Genomic DNA, 27538 nt, shown 5'->3' on the forward strand with positions numbered 1-27538 from the left:
AACAAGCATTAGGAAATAAATTTAATATTTACATCTGTTTGTACTCCAAGGCTTATAAGAATATGGTGTTAGGCAATGCCAGCATCATGGTTTGCTCCTTCCCTCTGTGCCCCGAAGCATCCATCTGCTCAGCAGAGCCATTTGTGAGACCACCCCGTGAGCCAGACCAAGGGAACTGACCCAGCTTTGGGCTTTATTCGGGAGGAGAGGGGAGGATAGTTCAGGTCGGGTAACTTCCCCCTGATCTGATCCACAGCGTGGCCCCACAAAGAGCTGTGTCAGCACAGCCACACAGGGGTGGTGCAGTGGCTGCAGTAAGAACACAGACCAAGGATGTCTAAAGTTAGTACTGCTGCCAAATGCTGTGTGTCATGAGACAAAACCACAGGAGCAGCCCCGGCCACTGGACATGGCCACGGCAGGCAGCAGCCTGAGAGAAACACTCCAGCACTGAGTCAGATCCAGGCGCCCCACGAGCAGTAAAACCCCTGCGAAGGAGCACATGAACGAACAGATGGTATCTCGAGGATAAATGCTGTGAATACATTGCTGTACAGTGACTTTAGAAGAAAAGCTGTGATGAGGCTGATCAGTAGTGAAACTTGGAGAAAGTGAGTCTGAACAGTAAATAATGAGGCTTATTGCAAGTGATAAATACAGAGCTATTGAATTATTTGCTATAGAATTTCCTCGTGTTAACCTTTGTTTTAAAGTCATTTGCATTCAGTAATGAGAAGGATAATCACTTTAAAGGATCATTGCCAGAAAGAAGTAGATGAAATTGTAAATCAGGTAAAAAAAGGCTAAAGCTTACTTCAAATAAGAAAGAATCTTTAAAACACTTAGACAACAAGTCATCAATTTTTCCCCTCTCCATAATCCACAGCAGTAACTGAAAACAAGCAATCTATCCACTAGGGATGACTGTTGTTCTAAGCCATGGCCCTGATAAATGTATTTTTTAGTCTCAGATATAAGGAAAGCTACAAAAGGTCAAAAAATGTGGGTATAGTTTAGATAAACATCTAAGAGTTTGGAAATTCATCTGAATGCCTTCTGTCAGAAAAAAATGTGCTGTAAGTCTTGTGAGAAAAAGGCTTATTTGCGATGTTGCTGGCATTTTTATTTCTGTTCTCAGCTGGAATATGATGAGAGTAGTCAACCTCACACATGGTGGTTTGTCTTCAAGAGTTGTGGGGAAAAAGTTCAGTTCTAAAAGTAGAAGATTATGGTGAGACTTTTATCCTATGTAAACTCACTTTGCCTCTTGTTACTAAAAGAGACAATGGGATGGTAATGTAAAATTTTTGTTATTACTGAAAAGTTGCATGCAGTTAAAGAGATAATTGTTTTCACTTTACAAGATTAAAAAGTCCCCATATATTCAACTAGAAAGACAACTTCTGTTCTGATTTTTAGTTACATGGCACAAAATCAAAAATGCCTCTCAGTTGACTTGAATTGTAACTCTGACACCCACCAAGTTCTTATGACATGCCTAGAGATGAAGCTTGACCATACACAGCAGTAGGACCGGGTCTTAGCAATGAATGGAGTAAATAGTCTACCATCAATAAATTACCTCCAAAAACTACATTTAATTTCCAAAATGCCTTAGAAATGTATCATTCTTTCATTTTAAGTCAGTGGGATGTAGCCTCTAATATTAGTCATGAAATGAAACTTGAACTTTTAAATTACTTAGACTTGTTTAAATTTTTCTACCAACAGTTTTATGTGACAAAATACATGTATGTGCAGGGAAGGGCCATAGTGTACATGTAAATTTTGAGTACTCAGCCTTGTCAAGGGCAGCTGAAGAAACAGCACATCTCTTCCATAAAGGCAATTCTCCTTTTGGATAGATCAGGGGTTTTTTTTCCTGAAACAAATTAGTTTGGTTTATATTTCCTTGGACTAGCTCTACTGGGAAGCTTTTAATATTTCTAATGTCACAGACATCCACATCAACAAAGGTAGCTAATATCTACAGGACATAGTCTGATAAATGCTGCTTTTGCCAGCAGTTCTGTCTTAAACCATTCTTGTCTCCAGGGTCCTTGGTTCCTTCCTTTTCTTTCTGCCTTGTTGCCCCCAAAGAACTGTTTGGTAAGGGGGTCGAAGTGGTGTGGAGAAACACAGGTTTTAACTTGCATAAGCTCCCTGATTCACCTATAAATCAGACTTGCACTATGAGGACCAAGGAGATACCTCCTTAAAAAAGGGTCACACACAACCCTCCACGGGGGTATCTCCTTCCCCCTCCCACCCTAGATAAGGTTGCAATTTCACACCGCTTTTGTATGAACAAGCTTGTTGTTACTGACTCTTGCAGTTTATTGGAAAATTAAAAACTAAAATATGCAGACTATTTTATAACCCCACATGAATATACAAACTTTTAAGATCCAGTATGTTTGCCTATACCCAAACCAGATACACAATATAGGTATTTGTATGTAAAAATTCATAGACAGAATTTTAAAGGCTCTATAACACAAAAAAGAGCTGTTAAGTAGCTGCTCATTCCCCACTTTTATGAATAGAGGGCTGAGTTATTACTTTATATAATAGAGTACTTGTTTTTCCATGAGGTAGAAGGTAATCCCTAACACTTAGTCAGTTTACAGGTCATATCTGCCTCCCCAGTGATACTTCCAGGGTCTGGTAAATTTTCTGAAGGGCAGTGGGACTAGACTAAGTACCTTTCATATACTGATCAGGGTATATGCTCCCTATTTAGAACCTCTATAAAGAGATTCTGAAGAATATGCTTTTGTTTTAGGGAGCAGAGGCACATTTCTGTTTTGCTCCTCCCCTCCCCAATCTTTTCCTTCAGAAACAACTCTTGATAATCCTTCATGCTTGTGTTTTTTTAATCCATAGACAAAAATCTGGAGCCAGAAGTCAGAAGAAAACTCAAATGCATAAATCCTCTTAAAAGAGCTTCTATCTTATCTAGGCTTATATAGATGTGGTAGGAACGTGGAGACTGGAGCCAACTGTATTATTTTTGCCAATCTGCCTTCAAGTGTGAATAATGTCCCAAAAGTTTATATCTTTCCTAGATATATGTAACATGGTTCACAGATAACTGTGTAGTTTGTCTGTCACCTATCCCAGCAGCTGTGAGAAATACCTGGACTCCTCAGGAAGACATACTGTTCAAGATGGCATCACCTCGTTCATTTAGAAAATAATAAATTCTCAGGAGCAGCATCAAAGAGTAGTGAAAAAAGGTCAGTGTGGATCCTGGACCAACTTTTCTTTCAATTCTTTCTCCTGGACCTTTCTCTTCCCCTTGCTTTTTTCCATCCCTTATGCTCCTTGGGACCAGTTCAGTACAGAAGATTGCTCTGCAAGCCTTGGCTTTATTCACAGCCAAGTAAAGCAAAGGATCAGACTCATCCGCCTGTCTAGAGCAATCAGAACTTCAAGTTTATCATTCAGAAACCATAAGCTGACCATTTATTTAGCCTTTGTATCACAAGGGACTTTGAGAATGGAGTTTCTGTCTTTACTGCCTTGATCTGAGAAGGAGCATTACTGAATTTGAGGACATGGTCAGACTTGTGCAGCTGCTCTGTATGAAGAGATGAGCTCCTTCACACAAGCTACAGCTGCCAGTCCTCTCAGATCTGCCAGTCTGACTACACATGGAGCCACTCCCTAACCTGGTTCTGTCAAAATAATCTGCTTTTTGTGGCAAATTATCAGAGAACCATAGGAAATGAATGAAAGAAAAATGCTTCTTTTTGTTGGCTCCTGTTAGTCCAGGGACTGGACAAGGTTCTCACTGACAGTTGGTTACCATGGCTATTAATACCCTGATAGAAAGTGAATTAATACTATGATTTAGAAGAAAAGAGTGAAATCTCACTAGGAAACCCTACGAATATCACAGGAGTAGGCAACTGTATAGCAGTTTCTTTAAAGAGAGGAACTGATGGCCATTTGGAAAAAAGTATTTATATTTTAATGATCTGCAAAGTTAGCCTCTGGCAGTTCTATTTTAAAAATAATCACTTACAATTAAAACCAGTTAACTTGAAAACTGCTGCAAGATGAAATATATTTGTTCTCTTGTACACACTTTGAATTGGCACAACTTTTCTTTGCTGCAGACTAGCTTCCCTCCGAGTACTAAATGCTGCTATCTTACATACATAGGGAAGAGGAACAGCATCTGTTACCCAGTCAAGAAACAAGTCTGAGCGCCTTGCTGCCAGGAAAGACAACTCACTTTGTACAAGAATGCTATTTGTCTGTTAGACATACAAGAATCCACTTAGCTTCCATTTCAGCTCATTTGTAGTTGCCAATATCTACCCTTTAAATACTTCCAGCTGCCACTTCTGTGCTGAAAAGGTTATCTGTTTTCATCTTTCATTTAGTACTGAGACATTGTCCAAAGCATCTGGCAATGTGAACTGTGGGGCCCTGGGTAGCCTAGGAACTATATAACCTGGTTCAAAGGCATCCTGGGATGAGAATAAAAGAGGTTCCTGAGTGGTTCTTCTGGCAGCAGTGGCCCTTGCTTATCAAAAAATTCCACCTAACAAACCCATTTTCTTTTGCAGGCTTGTTTTTACCTGCATCAGTTCCCCAGTCAAGTTGGCCAGGTAGTTGTACACACAGTTGCACTTGCAGAACTGAGTGTGATGCAGGGGCAGGAGGAGATTTCCACTGTACTTTTCTAGAATGGACTTCACAAGTCACACTTGTAAAACTGCCTTGACCACAGTGCATTCAAATCATAGACAGAGGACTTCAGCCGACACAGCCACTAATCCAAACCTCTTCCATAGCACTAATTCCCCAGGCAAACATGTACAAGTAGGCTGTGGATTCAATAATGATTTCAAAATGTTTTGAGGAAACAATAGTGGGAGGATAAAGGAGGTAGAACAAGATATTTAATTTTAGATTCTACACTTGAGTGAATTGTTTATCAGCTGCCATGATCCCTACTGAGAGCGAGCAAGAAGTAATAAAATGCCTAGGGCTTAAAAGATACAGTCTTCCCTGAAATCACCATCTAGGCTCAGAAATGCAGATTTCCATCACAAACTTGCATTGCTGCCATATGCATCAAAATCAAAGGCCAGTCCACCTAACTACAACTATTTTAACCATTCAATAATGCAGATATTGGCCCAGCAATTCCCCAATGTGTCTGCGAGTGTATGGACACTGTAGGAATTTTTAGAGCTACAGCTCATGAAAGAACAGCCAGCCTGGCTGTAAAGCAGCTGTTGTTAGCAGAACTCTTGCAGCACAGATTTCATTGCAGGGGTGCATGATGTTCTACAAAGCTGAATAAATACTTGAGAAGTTTAGCCAGCTCCGAGATCTGTTTCAGTCTGGCTCTTCTGCCAGTAGCCAGTCATTTTAACTGGTATTTTAACAATACAACTTCAATTACATGGGAATAACATTTGTCTTTACTGCTCCCAGAAATCACAGAACTTACAAAGCAAACTGTCTCCCAATGTCCCATATCATTTGATCAGGAGGGCTCTTTTGCCATGACTCTCATCATCTGTAGTGATAACTTAATGCAAAAAAATTACAAGTCTCATTTGACTAATATGAATGCTGCCCATAAACAAGATCCACAAATGTAAAGGTTAGGCTGCCAGGAGGTATTTCTCTGGGCCTGAAGCTAATGAGGCTTTGGCTGTATTGACCTTTCCTAGATGACTAATACTGACTTCAGCAGCCCCCATTTTCCCTCCTTAGGCACTCTCCATTCCCAGGTCCCTTTTCTCACTGAGGTGTCATTCTTGCTGTTGTGCCACCACTAAAACTTGTGTGGTCCCAGAGTGAATCAAATCATGGAATTGATTCAGCTGAAAAATAAAAGCAACCACAAGCAAGTGTCTGTGTTGGCAAAAGGGAGGAGGTAAGAAGCAAAAGAGGCTGCAACAAGAAGCAGAAGGCAAGGACTTGATACCTCAGTTCAAACCACAGCCTATTATGTGAGCCTTGATAACAGAGTCTGTCTATTCCAGCAGAGGATCTGGAACTGTAAAGGGATGAAATTACTGCTGAGTGTGAAAAGGACAATTAAAGAGTTCAGAATAGATGCCAAGTCAGCCTTCATAGTCCCTTACCTTAGTTACATCTCCACTTTTCCTTTCAAGAAAGAAAGGGTTTAACGTGTTTTCATTCAGTGCTACAATAGTTCATTTAGTAGCTTTGAGTGTCTCTAAGAAATGTGTGTTTCAAGAATAATTAGTCCAAGAATATAACAGCAACATAGATCAAACACAGTGTCATTCCAGTACACTTATGAGACTCAAGGACAGGTAGCAACTTCCTTAATTGATGGTCATTCAATACCCCTTTTTTGGCATTCTTCATTTCACCTCCCATCTCAGTTAAATATAATACATTTCACAAAAAAGCTCATGCAGCCCCCATGAATTACTGGATATCAGTTCCTTCTTCTTAAGCACACAATTAAAAAATTTCAAACAGAAAAGAGCTTGGGGCAAAATTCCTTGGCTAAATAGCTTTTAAGTTTGTGAGAACTTAGATCCAAAGTATGTTACTTTAATCCATCTAATTCAACCAGCATTTCATCCTTTATAAGTAATTCAGTCTAAAGCTTTATACTCAACTAGTGAAAATTTGAAAAGAATGCTGATTTCCATTTTAAACAATCTCCTGTCAACAATTCATATATAAGAAAGTACATCAATACATCCCATGTATATAGGGGGTAGATCTGAATTCAGGACATCATCCAGGATCTTAGAATCATACCTAAATTACCAATAAATGCACTTATGGAGATGGCATATCATTTTACCCTGACATTAATACTGCTCCATGAGACCCCAGTTCCAGATCCCTGACTATTTTAACTTTCTGCTCACCAGTTCATCCACAACACATTCTTTAAGCTGCTTTGTATAATGTTTTTCTTTCTCCTTTGTCTTGATTATACCATGAGTCCGTTCTGAGCCCCTCAGCTTCCTCCTCCTTTACCACATTCATCCTTGTCTGTCAGAGAGCACAAAAAGTGCAAAAATATGTACTCCAGCTTCTCCTCTCCTCTTGTGACAAATGGGTCAGTCAGCTGTGTGCTCCTCCCTACCTTTCACCCTTTGCACAGCTATATCCTGTCTGCTCTATTGTTCAGCTTTGTTCTCTTAGATGGTAAATTCTTCACAGCAGATGCTCCATATTGTCCTAACACTTGGCCTATTTTGGATTTTGCTATGATATAGAGAAGAAAACTATATTCCACACAGACCTGAACTTTGTTTCATATCAACCAAAAAACCCAAACCCTGTGCATAATTGCTAATGTTTTTGAGTCAGAAAAGTAATGTCGGAGTCTATTTTTAGACACTGTGTTAAGTTTCACTCACTTTTGATAATCTGCATTTTCCTTTTATGGAGCTATGTTTTGTTTATGGCTTAGAAATTGTGCATGAGATCTCACACGATGACCTTTAAAATAAACCAAGTTTAACATCTTGATATCCACAGTGGCGTGGGAGTCTAAAGATGTGGTTGCAGATACCTGTTTCTCGTTAGAAGGAAGCTAATGACAGATCATGCCACTTCCTCACTTATCAAGGAAGATCCTCTTGATGCGAGTTTTGTGTTAAACTACTGCAGTTTGCCATGCACTGGGGGTGTATTTCTGTTGTATAGATACAAGTTGTTGACAGAGCTCAATAATGTATATTATTCATTAATTGATTAATCCATACAAATGAACAGAATAAATTTAATACCAATGCAAAGCTGATGAACTTGTCTGCAAATTATTGAGCAGTCAATACATGTGAAGTACACTGGATAATAATTTTCCAGGCATTTCCCAGTTCTATCTCATCAATCACAAGGAAGCATAGCAGAAAAGTGCATCTGTTGGTCTGTATCTTCTGATGGCACGAATTTCTCTGCTAGTTTGCGTAGAAGTGCCAAAGAGTGAAAATTATTACATTCCTTTAGGAGATCAGCTACATTACAGACAGTAACTGTACAAACTCCACAGATGCTCTTATCACTGACCCTGAGTCCTGATCTGAAGGTATTGTACTTGAAAAGACTAAGAAGCATTTTAATTGCCCTTTTCTTTTTCTGCCACTGATGTTTGCGCTGAGGTTGTCAACAGGATGTTTCGTACACACATGCTCTTGAGGATCCCAGCTGCAGTGTGAGTAAGCAATATAAGGAAAACCAACACCGGCAGCAGTTGGATGCTGCCAACTGTGCCCTACAAACCTCTAGGAAGAAGCTGTGTAATGACCTCTACTACAGAATCAATCTTTGCAAAGCAAAGACTGGAAAACAACCAATGTACTTTTTTTTCACCCCAGCAAAAAACCTTCTTGAATGGAAGTCAATACCTGCACAATACTGTTCAGGTGTAACAGCTGCACCCCAAATTCATTTTAGTTCACCCAGGGATGCAAGAAAGGCTTGCAATGGAAATTCCAGGATTAACAAGGTGACTATTTATGTTCAGCTGAAAAGACTGGTCAGCTTGACATGCCTACTCTAAATACTGAAGTGGAAGAAAAGAAAGGTGTTTACAAAAGCTAACTTTAGCTTAGTGAGGCTAAGAAAACAACTGAGCAGAAGCCATCCTGAATTGCCATTTGAAAACCCTGTTCCCAACCCACAGAGACTGAGTGAAGAGTAGTATCAATATGCTAGGATTAGCTTTTGTCAGTATCACAAAATCTATTGAAAAGTTGCAGACAGCTTCTTCTCTAAGGGGTGAGTTGTATTTAGTGAAAGTTAGTTTAAGTCACAGTCCTAGAATAGTCAATAAACATTCCTAATGCAAGAAGGAATACAATTAGCTGCTCTCTGTGAGTCTGCAGTGACAGTGTGCACAGGGGGTTCTAAAGTGCAGGGGAAGTGAGAGGAGTGAGCTGTGTGGGTGAAATGCTCTCTCCGACCAGGTGATCCGGTGAATTCACAGGATGGGCTGAGAGGAAAACAGTACATGATGACAGTCAGGCAGTGATAGGTGAAGATGCAAGATGTTTTCTAACAGGATGAGGTTAGCTCTTCCTTTCATGAAAATGTATCTGTAAAATCTCCTCTTCATCTAAATTGATTTTGTTTTTTAATTAAGAGGTATGAAGAAAATAAAGTGTGGGTGGATCAAATCTGTTTGTCTTCAGTGTGTTTCTCTACAAAGTTAAATGGAAACTCTTTCCTCCATCCTACTATGAGCTGTGTTTGCTTCTGTGGCATAAGGCATCACTTTAAATAAACACTGCATTACGCATTTTGCCTCTAACAAAGAATGGAGAATCCTACTACAGGCTCACAAGAGTTTAAATACTGAATATGAGCACAAGTAAAAGGGGTAAATGCTCAATCTGTGGGTAAATGCTGTACCAGTACTATTGCACAGAAAGACAGAAGTGACTAATTTTATTTTTGTTTTTCTTTCTCTATCCCTTTACCCAGCATCGCTGCCATTATGGGACATGCACACTCTCAGGTCATGACGCTGCAGAGTCATGCATGTTACCCACACCAGTGAGCAAACTACCACTGATTTTACAGTCTACATTGCAACACTTGGCATGCTGATAAAAGTTAATGGGAGAGAAGGTCATTTATTAAATGCCTATTAATTCAGCATTCATAATGCAGTATTTCTATAGCCTACAGGCTACAAACTTTCTAAGAACTACAACTGTTTTCCACATTCAGGCACAGCAAAATATGAAAGCTGCTATTAGCTGTAATAAGAGAATGTCACAGGGCAGCATGACAGTAAATTACAATTACCATGCCACTGATGTGACAGGTAGGCAACGTGATCTAACTGTACAGTGATTTACTGCCCGAATCCTGCAGTCTCAGTATTGCACATCTCTGAAATCATATCATTCTGATGCCCTTGTGAACACTCCACCTTCCATTCCCTTCCACCTAGAGATCTGAGCACACAATGTTCAATTAACTTCTAAAAATAAAAAACCCTTACAAACACCCCTTTTGTATGCCAAACAGGGGAAATAAATGCACACTTCTGCTCAAGTGAAACCGCCCATATTGTTTTTAACACTCTTCAGATCGCAAAGGTTTTGTGGCTCATATAGGTAGCTCTACCCACACATGTTTACTTGTGTTCTGTCTGGTGTCCAGGATTTGGCTCTATTTCAGCACAAAAGAAAACAATGGTTTCAGCTTTTAAACTTTTTGTTGCCTGGGATTTACTATGAGTATGTAACTAGAACAGATACACAGATTGACTGAAAGTTTGCTTTTAATTTTATAGCAATTCAGAGAGCTAATGAATCAGTAAACTACTACCAAAAAAAAAAAAAAAGCTTTTGCTGCCTGAAAAACTTAAATGAAACTAGAAAACTGCAGTAGTCCATTTCTTAAGTAAATAAGCAGACACTGAATCAAACCAGGTCAGTCACTGAGAAGATTCACAATGAAGTTCAATTAGAGCCTGATTTTTTTTAACTCAAAAAGATAATATTTTCCAACACTTGAGATGAGAAAAGGCAAAAACGTACTAGCTGTAGTTAAATATCTTTATAACACTCACTTTTCTTTGACCAAAAAAGGGGAAACCACTTTATCAGTTTCTGTTTAAGAAGTTTAACACAAAGGCCCATGACCAGCTGCTGAAAATCCATGCTAACACCTGTGCACAGGCAGTGGCAAGTGCACAGGCAACCACAGCAGCCTAACACTGCACAGAGAAGTCTGCAAGTCAACAAAAAACTGTATTAGAAAAGGGAACATGTTTATATAGTTTTAAAGCAGCTAAAAAGTAGGTTGAAGATCTGTATTCAAATCCAGTTCTGCCGGCTCTATGCAACAGAATATTAATCAAAAAAATCCATGTTCACAACTATACATAGATTAGATCCATTGGTTCCAATCACCAAGCAATAATTTTTAAAGGCAGTTGAACAGGAATTTTTCATGTTGAACACAATGACATACTGAAGCATTAACAAACGTATGGAGTTTATCAAGGAAAATTAAGTTAAAATGAGTGAAGTATCAGATTGTACTACAGTGCTCTGTAAACTCTCAGAAGAGATTATCTCTCAGACAATAATTTTCTAAAAACAGAAAACAGAGACTCTCCCACCATACCAGGGCAAGTGAAAAGTATTTATTTGTTTAACTAATAGTTGTTTAACAGCTGATTCACATTAGCTCCTGCAACACAGTTTCATTTGGGAGCTAAGTGAACACCACAAGTGAGGCATATTTTAAGCCTCCTCTCACAAAGCCCACTGAGGTTAGAGCTCCTTGGAATACGGGCAACTGAACCAGACTCCCCCTGGAGCTCAGCAGTTCTTCTCCTTAACTGACCTAGGCAACTGTTTTTTAACAATACATGATGCACTCCCTCCTCACCAAAGGCTTGCTTTTCATGTTTAGCTTTTAATGTTTTTCATCAGCTTTGTCATCAGCACCTCTGACTCAAAGCCTCAAGCGTTGGCCTCCTGCACTGTGGTACAGATGGAACTTAAGCCTTACAGGCCATCTCATCACTCCTTGACTCGGAGTCCAAATATAAGCAGGCTCCTGTTTAACAAGGCAACAGCTCTCATTATGTTGAGCTCCTAGGTTTGATTAAAGAATGGCAGTAAAATGCTTTTGTGAATGAAGACTGCCTTCCAGCTAACACCTGTCTGGGACCTCTCACAATCTTGCCAGTTGACGTGTTTGAAAAGCACATTCTTCTGCGTGTCATAACGGGTAAGCGAAAACCAAACCAAAACAAAAACCACCCCACCTCCCCCTCCTTCCCCAGCAACCCAAGGCATGCTTATTCTTTGACTTGGAGAGCAGCTGAGCTGACATGTGGCTCACTTGTCAGTTTCTGAAACTGCAGTGCTGGGGAACTCTAGGATTCTGATATTCAAACTCTGTATTTGTACCGCCAACATTTAACCTCACATTCCAGGGCGGGGTTGGGCTCAGAGCCCGGGACATTCCAAAAAGCATTCCAGCCAGCAAGGCCCTGGAGGTAGACCCACAGTGAGTGAAGTGCATCCACGCTAAAGGCTGGTAAAAATATCTCTGTATTCCCATTCACGTTTCTAGTAAGCAGAATACAGGGAGGACTAGTTACAGTTCTCCCCATACCCATGGACCACAATTTGGCAGGTATCATTACAAATACTCTCTGCAGCATCATTATCAAGTAAAAAATACAACTGCTTTTTTTGTTGGCTGATGGTACCCCGGGACAAAAAACCCTCCAGTTGCTTCACAGAGTTCCACAGGATTAATAGTGAAACATTTTCACTAAGCAAATACTTAAAATAGAGCACAGCTTTCATCAGTATTAACCCAGTATCATATTCACACTACGTTTAAAAAAAAAAAAGTTTCTGAAAAGTGAGGCTAAATATCCTCCAACCCAGCTGTGGTCTCAATTGCCACCCTATGCAAGAATGCAGAAGTGCAATGGCTGGATTGTTAAACACTGCAGAAGTCAGTGTATTTTTCTGAAAACTAAAAAAACCTGCCACCTTCTGTTCCTGGAAGGTACAGCAGGGAAGAGAAGCACGGGAGAAACCCACACAGTGTAGTTTGCTCTTTAAAAGCAATGTGCATGGAATGATTTCTAGGAGGAAAGCACTGGTCACTGAAGTAATTACTTTAACACCAGTGCTGAGAAGGGAACACACGTGATGAATACAATTATGCTATCAGTAGAACTGGCTAGGATTGAATAATCAAAGTAGGGCAAGTTGTCACACATTAGTTGTAACAGTTACAAGGAATGAAAGTATGTAACAAAGTCATTAAAACATAACATTCTGCCATACACGTGCATATATATACAAGTGCAACTTTTCTTTGGTTCTTTCTGAAACTGATCAAAGCTGTCAAATGTTACACTTCCTAGCCATTTGCCAGAATTACAGCCCTTCTATATTTAGCATTAAAAGCTCATATCACCAGAGTGACTCCTCACTCTCATTTTCACAGGCTCTGTTTGGTCTATCCATAACTACAGCACCGACAGCCCCGTTAATGCGTACAACCAGTGCTGAGAGCTAAGAGGAGTAAGGGCAACATTGGCAACCATGTAGTAATTTCAGGAAGGATTTGAAAACATGCAGTTATTAAAAACCAGAAACATCCCTCCCAACTTCCAGCACTCATATGATTTAACATACACACTTTGCAGACTGCTGTCTACATAGCATTTGTTTCACTCATAGCAAACTATGCAGTCAGTATTATCCAACCCTCTCCATCAACCAAGCCAAAGCACATATCCTGTAATATAAGATGAGTATTAAAGCACCTCCAGCCAACTCATACAGCCTTTGTTAAAGTATCTATCTTCAGCTACAGTTCCATGAGAATTTTTGACAGCATCCTGCAGAAATCTGCTCAGCTGTTCAAATGAACCCAAGACTTACACCTCCTCAAGCAGCACTGGAACACCCACCTCTCACCACAGACCTGAGCTCTGAATTGCATGGAGTCACTGGCTGGAAGGAAGCAATATGAAAAGTCTGCACAGGCTGTACCTCACTAAGGAGGCAGGAGGATGCCCATCCACATTGCATGACAAAATACCAGAGGTAACCCCCAAGTTACAAATACTGTTATGAAGGCCTTGGCTCCTAAACTGAACAATCCTATCTCACTTCTCTAAGAAGTTCAAATCAGCAGCGGCACACTTTCTGCTGAGTAATTTTTTGGGTTTTTTCCTGAGTCAAAAGAGAAGTAACATGCTTCTCACGATTGACTTATCTATAAACTCATCCCAATCGACTGTAACTTCCACTGATCCATAGTAACTGCTGCCATACAAGTCCACACTGTACTTAGGCATCACCATCTGTATTACCCAAAGATTCAATTTCCCTTTTAGACAGACACTAATGATTAGAGACTAAGCCAGATCCTTCTATGTGGCAGTACAAGAGACAAGGGGCACAAACTGAAATACAGGATATTCCATGTAGGAGAAGGAAAAAAACCCCATTTTTGCTTACTTTAAGGGTGCTCAAACACTGGAACAGGTTGCCAAGAAAGGTTGTGGAGTCTCAATCCTTGAAGTGCAAAACCCAGTTAGACGCAGTTCTGGGAAACCAGCCCAAGTTCACCCTGCTTTGAGCAGGGGGTTTGGACCAGACAATCTCCAGAGGTTCTTTCCACACTTGAACAGTCCATGATTCTATTACATTAGACCTTGCAAACCACACTGGTAACAGGACCTAAAAATGACTTTTTCTTTATTATTATGGCTCCAGATAGTTCTGACAAAAGTAAGATATCCAGATAGAATTTATAATAGGAAAAGGGCTACTTCTGAAATTTCTGATTATTACTGCAATTTTTTTTAGTGCTTCAGAGTAAAATTGTAGCACTAAAATGATATCAAATGTAAATATATTTAAGTGCATTTACTTCAATGTATGAATTGAACAAGAAAATTCCTTCTTCCTAGACTGTATAGATGTACTGTAAATTACTCTAATCTAAACAGCAGACATTTTAATTTCACAACCCTGAATATTATCTGATGAGATATTGTTCTTCCTTTTTGAAAGAATGGTTTAATTTGGCACGATCACTTGAGGAAAAAAATCAAAATTTTAAATAGGAATATTCTTTATGAATTGCAACCAAACGAATTATATCTTGTACATTCTTCATACAAAGTACTTTAGAGGTCATGGCATGAAACATCCCCATAATTTTGTTTTCAGACCAGAGATGATAATTTCAGGAGCCCTCACACTGTTGAGGGAAACTAAACCACCATTTCAATAAACTGTTAGTAACAGAAATCTCTGAATTCTTTTGGCATTCTTTTGCAGATTCAGAACCCTAAATCAGACAAGCTCAGCTGAGTTGCCATGAATCAGACAGCATCTGTATCCTCTCTTGGCATAAAGCATTTCCTTACAGTTTACTTTAATAAGAAGTTGTGATGATGGAAACAACGAAGAGAACACGGGCCTTTGATCGAGACCCCCTGCATCACCAACAGCTGATTACTGAGAAAAACAAGGTCACATTTCAAGAACATACAAGGCCATATTTGGATGGCCATTATTGCAAGTAATCTACTTGTAGACATTTATGAGTACTTTCAAGTTCAAAAGAAAAAACAGCTCAAAGTGCCTTCATTCAACAAAGCCATTGCTGCCAGGCTTGGCTCCAGCTCCTTACTGGAAAGACACAACTGTAATACGTAAGACCAAGAAAGGATGGTTAATTCTATGTCATATTTCTGAAGGGTAGAATGCAGTAGAAATTATCACAGAAGACTGTTATTTTAATGCTTGTCTTACAATTTTTAAGTCCTTCTCCCTGCAAAAAACTTTTTCTTGATACATAAGAGATGTAAACAAAGCTTGCAAGTCATGCATAAAACTCAGTTGACGCAACCATGTCTACTTTGCTATTAATATTTTCCTACATTGATTTTTCTGATTAACTACACAGTTCCATAGGGAATTCCTCAGCTTATGGATGATATATTAATACATCTCTTACCAGCACACTGTAGACTTCTTAAAAATAAAAAACGAATAATAAAACCAATGACAAAATTGCTTTGAAAATACCTGATATTTTAAAAAAATTTATTATTTGGGATTATCTTCTCCATGTTCTTTAAAATCAAGTTCCTAATTATCATCTGAAAGGCACCATAGGGACAGCGAGTGGTGAACAGTAAACATCTCAGTGGCATTTTTTACAACTGGGAAATTTATCTGTCTCCGAGAAAATCCAAATGAAATGTGAACAGCAAGATATACAAACAGGAGCTCATTTGTAGCTGCATAGGCACGAAACCTCTAATTTCCATGCTATCGTGGCATCTTCGGCACATTCATGTCAGCAGTTTCTTCAATAAAATTGGCTTTTTTATGGGAAGGCTCAGCAAGATCTTCTCCATGGTCTCTGTTAATCAAGCGCTCCTGGTCTTGCCTCTTGCGTTTGTTAATCAGGTGATTTTCTCCCTCACAGAGCTTTCCCTCTGGGACACCCAGTGTTCTCAGACAGACAATAGCTGCAGCCTGTTCTGCCAGTTTCTTGGACTTGTCCCTGAAGAGCAAGCAGACAGAGCACACATAAAAGTGGAAATAGAGGTCTCCACCTGCCAAGAGACAACTTCTTGTCTCTGATGCAACATGAGGAAACAACCAGCATTTGTAGTCGTCTCACAGCAGAGGAACAAAACAGGTCAGTTCCAGAAATTATTTCAATCTTGCTAGGTGTCAAGTGTTGATGCATCACTCTTGATGCAATATTCCTAGAAAATCTGTCTCTATCAGGTCTTGTCTCTCAAACACTCTTCATTTCAAAGGTACAAAGTCAATGTGTGCTTGGCCCAAGTGGTCACAATCCTCAGAAAGGTAACTTTTACAAATCTGATCACTAAACAAAACTGAGTTATGAAGGATCACTTTTCTTGAAAGAGGCTCAGGCTTAAGTATACTCTCTGGCAGGTGTACAAGTTCCTTGATGCTGACAAAAGCAGGAAGTGCTCCATAATAATAAAAATTCTGTCATTTTTGAGAGAGACTGCACATCACACATTTGTGAAAGTCAGTATTTGAAAGCACTTTCTTCTCAAAATTTCATATCATATAACTTCCTAAAGTGTTGAACAGGAAGGCTGCAAAGCAGATGTGTGCACTTGTCCTGCTTAAAATGTTCAATGCTGAGCTCTAGCTTTGCAGTTAAATCAAGATCAACTTAGGTGCAAATGCCTCAAGTCAACTCCGGTATTAATGGATGATTGTATAAAATACCACCGTGAAACTTTAGAGCAGCCCTGGATGTAGCTGCTAATTAACTGTGATCTCTAAGAACTCACTGCACTGTCCTCTGCTTCACTGGATATACACACTTAGTCCTGACTTCTCAGTGGAATGGATCTGCTGTAGTGGCTGAAGACACAACCTCCTCCAACATTCCCCTCTGCCTCCCCTGGCATCTTTCTGAACTCATCACACACAATGGAACTGGGTCACCTATTTGCTCCCCTTCCAATACAACTTGTGGACTAACGCAAAGGGAATTAAAATCTGTAACTGTTTACTTGATTATGCCAGTGCTAACTTCCTCTTGTTACATTCAATTTTCAGAAAATTTTAATCCTTTCTCCCTCCTAGAGGTAGCTTTAGGAGGTAGCTTTTAGCTGACCTTTATCAAAGTCAACTGGAATAAACTGAAGTACCCTTTTAATGCAAATTTTTAAGCAACATTTCAGAAACAAAAATCCAGCTGAAAAAAACATTAAGGATGGCTTACCACAGAGTTGATCGGTATTTTTGCTCAGCTACTGTCACTACTGAACAGAATAATCTATCCAGTGGTCTTTGAACCTGTAGAAAAAAAAGCATTAGAAGGGAAGGAGCTGTCAAAAACCAGTAATTTACAGAAGAAACAACATCATCAACATTCCTTCATAGGTATAAAGACAAGAATAACAAGTAACATAACTTTAAAGTTACTCTAATTCACACCACAAATTTAACTGTACATACTTAACATTAAAAAAATAAGAAATTGTCCAAGCTGCAAATAATTTTGCTTTACAAAAATAACAAATAAACAAATAATGTCCCCATCTAACCAAACAGGTGCTCCTGTCCCATGCAGTTCCTATGTGTTAACAGTGTGCAACAAGAGAGAAAACATTCTGAGACTTAATTCTTTACTTCACAGAAGTAGTAAAACAAAGTAAGTCATGGGCTCCTATATAATGACCAAGAAGTTACAGCAACTTCTTTCACACATGAACCAAAGCAGACTGAAGGTCTGACTTCTAATTTTTTATTTTCTAATAAAATAAGCTGCTATTTTTCATCCCTATATGTATTACCATTTCTGCAGCTGCTTTCTGAAAGAGCTACACCAGACTGGGAAGCATAATTTCTCACTACCTTGAGTCCTAAAATACTTAATTTCATGTACAAGGCAGAGGAAGAGGTTTGAAAGGGTTTTTCATCAACTCACAGTTTCATAAACAGGCTGAGGATGCTTTTCTTTCCTACACCATTCCAGAAGATACATTTTTGGAGTGATCTGTGGTGGATATTCTCGCCTAGACAGAAAAAATTGTGGTCAACAACTGTGCACAAAGTTCTATTTTAAGACAGACAGTGCTGCTTATTGCATTACTTCTACCAGTTATTTGAGGTTTAATTTTACAGCTCAAATTATAAAAAAAGATGCTTCTTCCTCATTAGATAACTTAAGTAATAGATGTGACAAAACATCTAAAATAAAATCTAAAGCTTTCTATTAATTCTTCCCAAACATTTACATCCTGTAGTAATACAGCTAGAGAAGAGATACTGCTTCATAGGAATTCACTCAGTAAGTGCTGTTTTGCAAATCATTTTCAAAAAATTACTAGGACACTGTCAACCTCACATTTATTATTCAGAGACGCAAGATAGTGAAAAACTTGATTTGCATGCTTACTTGTCAAATCTAACAGCCATTTTTATTACATCTGGATCTTCCATTTGGTCATCTTCATCTTGTGTCTTGCTTTCTAAAGACGTTTTCTTTGCTTCAAAAATAGCTGTTGTTTCTTCATAGAAGTCACCCATTTCAAAGACTTCACTATTCAAACAGAATTCCTTTGTATTAAAGATCAGTTTATAAATTTTTGTATCACATTATGACAGAGAAAGTAAGTAGAGAAATCAGTTGCGTTTATGGTATATGTTAAGAGGACAGAGAATGAACTGGAAGCGTGGCTATATTCTGCACAGTGACATATTGTTTCTCTTTCAATTCTAACCAGACATTGTTGAGCTACAAGTAGAAAAAGAACGTTCTGATTTCCAGCACTACATATGCAATTTGTAGCTTGGAAGTCCAGGCAGAATCAGTCAGAAATACAGGTACTGCAATGTTCAAAGTATTAGCTCATTTAATAACTTGCAGCTGGATGAGTCAGCAAACGAACATCTCAGAGTGCATCAGTTCCACAAAGGCAATAAGAACCAAAAGTAGGAAATAGATTCTTCTTCTAATTATAGTAATTAAAAATACTATAAGCAATGAACACTATAGCATCCAAACCCCTCAAAATCTCAGATTTTCTGACTTCAGAGTATTATTCACAAGCACAGATAATGAGTTGCTGCAACCAGGATTTTAGTCGAAGGCAAAAACCTCAGATCCTTTTAAATTTCAGATCCATGGCAGGCTGGATCTACTTTGAAGAACTGAGACTATTGGTTTTCTGCAGATGATAATGGCAATTAAACCTGCAGCATAAAATAAACTTTCACTTTCTGTTATGAGGATGCTGGTTGATATGGGGCTGTTCAATGACAAAATGAATTCTGCCCACTAAGCCATCTCCAACGTTCCAAGCAAAAAAGCAATGAAGCTGAACAATACTAACTTACGCTTCTAAGGGAAGGCAATTCATTAGGTACTGCTATGTAAATGTTTTGTGGAAAGAGCAGCAGGCCATTCTGCGTTCAGCACTGAGGTTGAAGCTCAAATGGCTGTAACCTGTTCTCACCACCAGGAGACAGCAGAATTATGCACCATTTTTATCTGAAGATAAACTGGTGCCTTTTAAAAAACTGAATGTTCCTCAGTTATCTGGACATGAAACAGGTTGTTCAGAACAGGGGTTAAAAGACCAAGTTTGCTGGCAGAAAGCAGTTTCATAAATTTTCAAATGGCACTGTCTGTCCCCCTCTCCTGCACACACATTGCTTTAGCCCATTTTAATGTTGGTATTGCATCACAGGTACAAAAACTGAGAAAATTCGATTTTGGAAGCCCCTAAAGAACTGTCAGGCATAGCACACAAGCCCCAAAGTTTTACACTAGATCTGTATCCAGTGTTTACATGTATGAACTGTGACACCTCTAATTACCTGTGTAAAACTCTTACTTTACAATATTTATTTACATATTATGCTTTACTGTTCATGCAGCAGAAAACACCACCATCCTTTTGGCTAAGACTTAACTGAAGTTGCAAAAGACTGTTTTAGTTTCAATCTATACTATATCTTTTTTCTTAAACTTGAAATCTATAATCAAAATAGATAGTCTGATACTATACTAAAATGTGTTAATTTCTTTAAATTGCCAAAGTGAAAAGTAACTTGCAAAGTTTAAATGTTTTTCATGGATTCCACTGCTCCTTTAAGAATAATGAAGCCTAGCTGCCTTTATATATGCAATACAAATTCCCTTCATTGTCCTGTAATGTAATGTAATAATCATGGACAGAAGTATTTATAGCAAGCCCAAACTGGTAAAAGGCAATAAACTGGCCAAGGGATTGCAGGCATTTCCATTCATTTTGAACATGAACAGAATGCTGATATGGGTTTGCTAGAAACCATTAAACTATTTTGCAAAGTATTTCACACTTTCAACATTTCTATCCATTTTTATACATATTAGATATCAAACAGTTTCAGACTTTTTATAAAAACAAGGAGACTCTTCCCCTCCCTTCCACCAGGAGGACAATTATAACACACAACATGGATATGACACATACAAGCTCAGAACTTTATTTTGTTCCGTTTGGGATGGGTCCAAACCTGAATTCCCCTAATTCCGTGCAAACTCTTTAATCACCTGCCTATTTTATGGTTTCTCTTAAATTTTTCCTTCTTCCATTTCTGTCTCTCCCACTGAGAAATTTCATCCAGTCTGTTTCAGATGTGTGGGATGACAAGATTTTTTAAAACTACTATATTTCCTTAGAAGATTGCCGTCATTAGGATATTTCAGGTATGAAAAGCAGAACAAAAAAATACATTTAAGTACCATGCAACCACACAACCCTGATACATGGTTTTGAGTTTGTAAGTGTTCATTTTAAAACAAATATGTTGCAAATATTCCAGTAACATTAAAAACCCCACATGCAAGAGAGAGAGGTAAATCAAATAAATATCCTTGGAAGAAGACAAGTTCCATAAAATTTCAGACAAGCTGAAATTTTTCTTAATCACTTCATGCAAACAAATGCCTGTCACTCAGTGAAGCACCACTCAAATTAGTGTGCTGAATATAGAGAGTGTTAGGGTTCAAGATTTATCATCTGAGCGTGAAGGAAACCTGGAAAAGGTTACTATGTTATTTCACATCTCCTTATCTGGATTTTTTTGGGGTTGTTTCTGGGGTTTTTGCAACTTGTGATGTTGTGAAATGCCAGGCAGTGCTAGACAGAGAAGTGGTGTGCCAGCTTGGCAGAGTACAATACCTTTTCTGAAGTCCATGCTTACCAGAGCTCCTGTGTGGACTGTGCAGCATGCAGCTTCTTACCCTGAGTAGTTTCCAGCTGTTCTCTTAACATCTGACACAGACAGTATTTAGTGTTGGTGTAGTGATTATCATATCTCACTGCCTGATGGAAAGAGACAATTTAAAAACACACCAAACAAATATTTCTTACATACTGTGTATGGTCTCTTGATGACTTTCAAAATCATTTTTGAAAGGCAAACCACAGTGGTTTCCTCAATAACATATTCAACACTACCCATGAATGTGACTATAATCTGATTATTTTGGCATGACTTCATGAACTAAAGTTCAACTGACTCATACTTCTGAAGAAAGAGTTGACCAGTTTACATCACTGACTAGCAATGCACTGGTATTTTAGTAAGTAACTGGTTAATAGCAAGCTCAAATTAAAACAAAAAAATTTTGAATTGATGACATGATCAAAGTTACAGATTTCTGACTAATTTCCTATTACATCATTAAAATGTTCTCTTTTGAATAATGGATAAAACTTTGTATGTTAGATGACTTGGCTAATGGAGCTACAGGACTACAGTACTGCATTACTTTATTGGCAAATCATTCCCTTTGCTTCCCTGCTGTGAATACTTCTTGACATTATTTGTGAAAAGTAATTAATGGCTAAAAATGAATCTAGGAGCAACAGAGAATTTAATATTCTCTCACTTTTCTGTTCAATATTGTATATTCAATACTGTATACTGTACATAATATTCTGTTCAATTTGTACAACTGTGACTTCAAAAGAGTTGGACTACATATTTTTAAATTTCTTGACATTTTTAGATAGCCTTGTAAGCCTCATAAATGTTCCCAAGAAACTAGGCCTAAAAAGCATGTCTTCTGAATTCTGATTTCTGAGTATTTTTTTTCTGAACAAAATCAAACAGAGGAAGCGGTGGTTGATTGCAAGACTCATGTCACCGTCACTATGTTAAAATATCCCCAGAACCAAGCCTTTGAAATGGAGTTAAGATGCTTCAGTAAAATTTGGATTAACAACTTTAAATCATGTTAATTACAAGTAAGATCTTAAATAAACCATACATATTTGATGTAATCTTGCATGACATCCTTCAAGGGGCAAAACCCCTCTTTTCTGAAGATAGAGGGGTTCCACATGGCAGCACGAGCAATCATGACTGATGAGGCAGCTGTTGCTTTCTGGAAGGTCTCAATGTCTGCATATTCTTTGATGAAGTCATGAGATCCTCCACTAAAAATTAACAACACAAATGTAACTAATTGTGGTTCTTCTTCCTGCACTTGCAAATCTTAAGTTAGGTACAGGCATCTGATCATAATGAGCTAATTAGTCCAACTTACTTTGCTATTACTGGAATGGAGACTGCTTCAGATATGGCCTTGATCACATCACAGTGGACAGGGTGCTGAGGCCTCTCCTCCTTCTTCCTTTCCAACAAACAAGAAAAAAAGAAAAAAAAAGACAAGACCAAAGATTTCCTGTGGAATTTATAGGTCTCTAAATCACAGCAGACATGACAGAAGGATTATTGGGATATACTTGCTTCAGCTTATTTATTTTATATATTTAATTTTTCAGGTATAAAGTATGCAAGATAATTTTAGTTCTACTTGGTCTTTGAGGACAAATATTTAGGAAAAGAGCAGCAAGCAGTTCCATTCCCTAAATACTGGCTTGATTTTCTAGAACAGCAATTCAGTTAACAGTTGACATCAGAACCACATATGACATTTAGAGTATAGAGGATACTGATATCAGTCATATACTGTGCTCCATTCATCAACAGACTAAAAAAAATCTTTTTTGCCTAAAATCAATTTACCTTCCATGGACTGCAATGGCAGCAATGCCAGTTTTTTCTATTCTCTTCACCAGATTCACAGTATCCTCAACCTGAGGGATAAGACAGACTGACATGATTTTAATTCAAAGCAAAACTATCATGTGACCATGTGATTCGTGTGTTTCATCAATAAAGCCCAACACATATAATCATTTAATATATATTTCAATTAAAGAACTACATGCTATGGCAAAAATAAAGATCCATTTTCAATGCTTCCTTGAAACTATAGTCTGCAAACTTTCTCAAAACAGGTAACATAATACTCTGGAGCAGGAGAATATTTTCCAACAGGTTTTCAGACTGTCAATTGAAAATGATTGGAACACTTGATTAGCAACTCCTCTCTAATGACTACTCTGTAAATTGTAATTAAAATGCTTTCCAGTAAGAGGATGCCTTCTGAAATCAACATAACATGCAATCACACAACTATAAATATACCTCTCAGATGTGTCTTGAAAATGTTAACCAGCATCTAAAAAATTCTAAGGACATTCATACATGCCCAGTGAATCAAAAGGCCCAGTATATCTTCAAAGAGGTGAGATGCTCTTAAAAGGCAGAAACAAAATTGACACACTGCAGCATTAGCCTGTCTCATGCAGCTTTAGGGAAAGGGAGAATGAAAAAAAGGGAAGGTGAATTTTTCTTTCAAAAGCTGGAGGAATATCTGTGGCTCATCCCAAACATACTAGATTCAGTCTGAAAACTGCAACATGTCCCAGCTGGCAGGGACGCAGAAACAGAAGCTCACCTGCTGTTCTGATGGATTACATTATGCAAAACCAGCTTGAAACAAAAAGGAAGAGGCTCTAGGATTGTTGTAGAAAATAAAAAGGAAAGGTACCAGTTCTCTGATTTAATACACCAGAACGAAAATGATCTTAGACTGGGTTACTGATTCTTTTCACACAAGCTCCATTTGTTTATCCCAACACATAAATGACTTTTGAACAAAGCTGGCTCAGGAACAGCTCATCCATCTACTAAAATACCTCCTTAGGTCATATGCAATCACAGTATCTAGGCAGGTAATTAAATACCCAATTGCAAAATAATCAGTCTTTAAAAGAGAAGGCCCATCATCTCTTGGAAGTATAAGAGTATGTAGAGAATTGATCTGCAAAAAAAAAAGCAGTAAGGAAGCTACATCAGCTGTAAAAAAAGTCTGGAGAAAGATCCTGAAAAAGACAGACCCTGTAACTTCACTGGCTATTCTAAATGCGAGAACAGGAAAACAGTTTGGAAGAAAAATCAGTCTGAAAGAAAAGAAAACGATCATCTATTGGCAACCCCATGTGAAAAACAGGAATTAACAGCATCTACTGACTGCTCAAGGGGTGGTGTCCTACACCTTTTTGTACCTCTATGACATAAAAATGGCTTAGTTGAGAAATTTAGAGGATAAAAGCCTCTGTACCCTTGCATATCATGGAATCTGACAAGCCCACAACCACAGCCTCTGTGCACCTGCAGGTCAGATAACCCTTTAGGCCGGGACAGCATCCCAAACAGAAATTGTAGATCCAAGTGCTATTTCACAGCAAGAGGCCTACAATGGCACCATACCAGAAGACCACATATTCTAACTGACAGTAAATCAGAGAAATAACAGCTGAACACTTCGGCACAATGATTTACGTTCTTACTGAGGGCAAAATGCGGATTTTGCAGGTAACTGGTTTACAAATTCCTTTAACAAGGGTGGTCAATATCTGGAAAAAGAAAAAAAGACAAAAACCTGATCACAACAGTGACATTACTAAAACTCTCCTCCTTCCTCTCTTGAAGATAAATTAATAAATCAATAAAATTATTATATTTTATGAATAAATTAATACAGAATAATGTAACACTATTTACTATTCCTCTATAAAGAGTCTTACACGCTAGACAGACACATGCAATCTGCAACTGAATATACAATTTTATCCAGTAGATACACAAACCTGTCTCTAGTCTAAGACATTTTTACTTCCACTTCTTTGTTGCTTTCAACTGGATTTTTTAGAGAGCAATTAACTGCTGCTGGAGTTTCAACACTGCTTTTAATATGAGTCGACCAGTGAACTCTGATAATTTCAAATTACATGTATAGACACATAAAACTTGCAAATACAGCACCACACTGAAAGTTTTAAAACTGAAAAGAAGGCAGTAATTTTACAGTCCACACAATGGCAAGGAGAACAAAATCAGGAATATTTATTTATAACCTTGATTCCAGTGTCCTAAACTGAGTATTCCACTCTAGCTATTACAAATTTGTCATCTATACAACTCGTTCCTGCTGCCAGTAGAGCGCAATGCACAATTCTTTCCAATGCAACTCAAACCCCACCAGGTGATACTTACAGACTCTATTTTGTCAGGATCAGACAGCAGCGCTGCTCCCATACCTCCCTGGGAAAATAGACAGAAGCTTTTATGCACTAGGCAAACATATTTTTCAACTCAACCATTTTGCCTAAAAGCAGACCACAACAAAAGCATAATGTTATATTAAGGAAAAAATGGCAAAATTTAAAATACAGGAGCATTAGTGAACACTTCGGTGCTACATTCCCTAGACCTGTACAAGAATAATTAAGCAGTAATTCAGAGCATCAGTTTGCTCTCATTACTTTATGGAGCAGACAGGGTTTCAAAAAGCTATTTTTAGCAAATACCATCATGCAGTTTCCCCTCATTAAGTGACAGCTCAACAGATTTATTGTTTTAACATTACACACTACATTTGAGGTTTTTATGTCAGTAGTTTCTGTCCATACACTACATAAAAAAAAAAGACTAAGACAAATTAAGTGCCTGTAATGAACAGAAATAATGAACATTTAACATAATTATGAACAATTTAGTATTTTGGCTACTCTTCCCGTACTATTTCATCTGCAGAGGCCAACAACTTTTTTGTACAAACTTTTTTGACCCAGAACTATTGTGGGAGAATAACCATTCACCAGCAGTTGAACATTTGATCTTTCACCCTAGTATAAGATGGATATTTTGATGTTTTGTTCTTAATTATGGTTCTGTGGAGCATTTGACATCAAAACAGAGCACCATAGTCTGATTTATTGATCCTTTATCTCTACACCAAGTGGCTTAACAGTCCTAACAACCAGTTTGAATGCTCTGTTTTAGCCACAGATACAGGACTAATTTAGAGCTGCGTGTGCTTTACTACAAAAAAAAATTAAAATCAGGTTTTAATTGATCCATTGTCCTCCCATTTAAAACTGACAAATAATTGAATTCAGCATTACTAAGTTGTGACTGTTTTTTGCCATCTATTTGCTCAGATGACAAATTGTGATTTCAATTCTTATGAAGGCTAGGCAGAACTTATTTTACTCACCCAACAAATTATTGACCTCAGAAAAACATTAAAAACCCTAAAAAAATACTTCATTTTACCTAGCCTTTAAGAATTTAATTATCTAACAGCCTATGTTATTTTACTGTATTAGGGCTGTGACACTTTCTAGAGTGTTCTGCTTATTACAAAAAATTAAGTTCAATTTTTCTCTGGATCAAAATTTTACTGCTTCAATTTGAAAACCATTCAGTGTATTGAATGGAGTGTGAGTATTCCACACTCCATACCTTCAAGACAGAAAAGGCTCATTTAAGAGTAATCAAAATCCACTTGCCTTAGTAGAATATTCTTTTGGGCATCCCATGTTGATATCAATACCAGCCACATCACTCTCTCTGAAAGAGAAGGAAAAAATGAAACTATTTTTTAGCCTATTAGAACAAGAATCAAGAACCAGATATCCTTCCAGGTAATTTGTTCCATCATCTTTAAGGCTTAAATGAGAGCTTAAGGTAAAGTTTATTTGAACTTCAGAATTTTTAGCTTCTCACTTATTTAAGTTAAATATATAAATCTTAATGGTGGTCTGAAGAGCACTCTGTCCACAGGTTTCAATAACCAGTGCTGTGCAGAAGCTGCAAATACTCATCTTAAATACCTTATATATACTTAATCATATATAAAGCACATCCACCACTAAATTCACCACAATCACTACAGCAAGTCCTATTGAAATTTCCATCTATTTAAATGGAGCCTTTAAATCACCTTTTTGAGAGCCACTTTTCATTTCTGCACAATGCATTATTGGAGTCTTTAAACCACAAACAGTAAGAAACATTTTCAGTTGTATTGGTCTTGCAGCTGTGCAATACCCAGGAAAATTCATACTGGAGAGATCAAGGACACACTTGCACTAGCAAAAAGCCATCAATCCCAGAACAGAATTTATGCAGCTGAATTTTCCTGGTTCTATCAAGAGCTACCTTGATCCCCTTAATCATAAAAAACTGTCTTCTACAATAATTCCTCTGTACAAAAAACCCCAGACAAATCCATGGTGGGATGGGGGTGAGAGCAGATGACTTACACAAGCTTAGCTACTGCCAGGGCTCTTTCAGCATCT

At 38.1% G+C, this 27538-nt stretch overlaps 1 protein-coding gene across 1 annotated transcript in view; it reads right to left on the reverse strand.

The window, feature by feature from the left end:
• Positions 1–14876: 14876 nt before the first annotated feature.
• The window catches only part of DUS2 (dihydrouridine synthase 2), a 15747-nt gene continuing 3085 nt past the window's right edge, over positions 14877–27538 (reverse strand). Inside the window, exons 5-16 of the mRNA XM_017741002.1 lie at positions 27503–27538; positions 26747–26807; positions 25449–25496; positions 24743–24808; positions 23070–23140; positions 22588–22674; positions 22309–22477; positions 21237–21358; positions 18442–18585; positions 17971–18058; positions 17263–17336; positions 14877–16050 (exon numbers count right to left, since the gene is read on the reverse strand). Coding sequence (XP_017596491.1) covers positions 15813–16050; positions 17263–17336; positions 17971–18058; positions 18442–18585; positions 21237–21358; positions 22309–22477; positions 22588–22674; positions 23070–23140; positions 24743–24808; positions 25449–25496; positions 26747–26807; positions 27503–27538 — 1204 coding nt within the window. The 3' untranslated portion in view covers positions 14877–15812. The remainder of the gene's footprint in view (positions 16051–17262; positions 17337–17970; positions 18059–18441; positions 18586–21236; positions 21359–22308; positions 22478–22587; positions 22675–23069; positions 23141–24742; positions 24809–25448; positions 25497–26746; positions 26808–27502) is intronic.

This window comes from Corvus brachyrhynchos, unplaced genomic scaffold (genome assembly GCF_000691975.1).
Source record: "Corvus brachyrhynchos isolate BGI_N302 unplaced genomic scaffold, ASM69197v1 scaffold26, whole genome shotgun sequence".
Classification (NCBI taxonomy): domain Eukaryota; kingdom Metazoa; phylum Chordata; class Aves; order Passeriformes; family Corvidae; genus Corvus; species Corvus brachyrhynchos.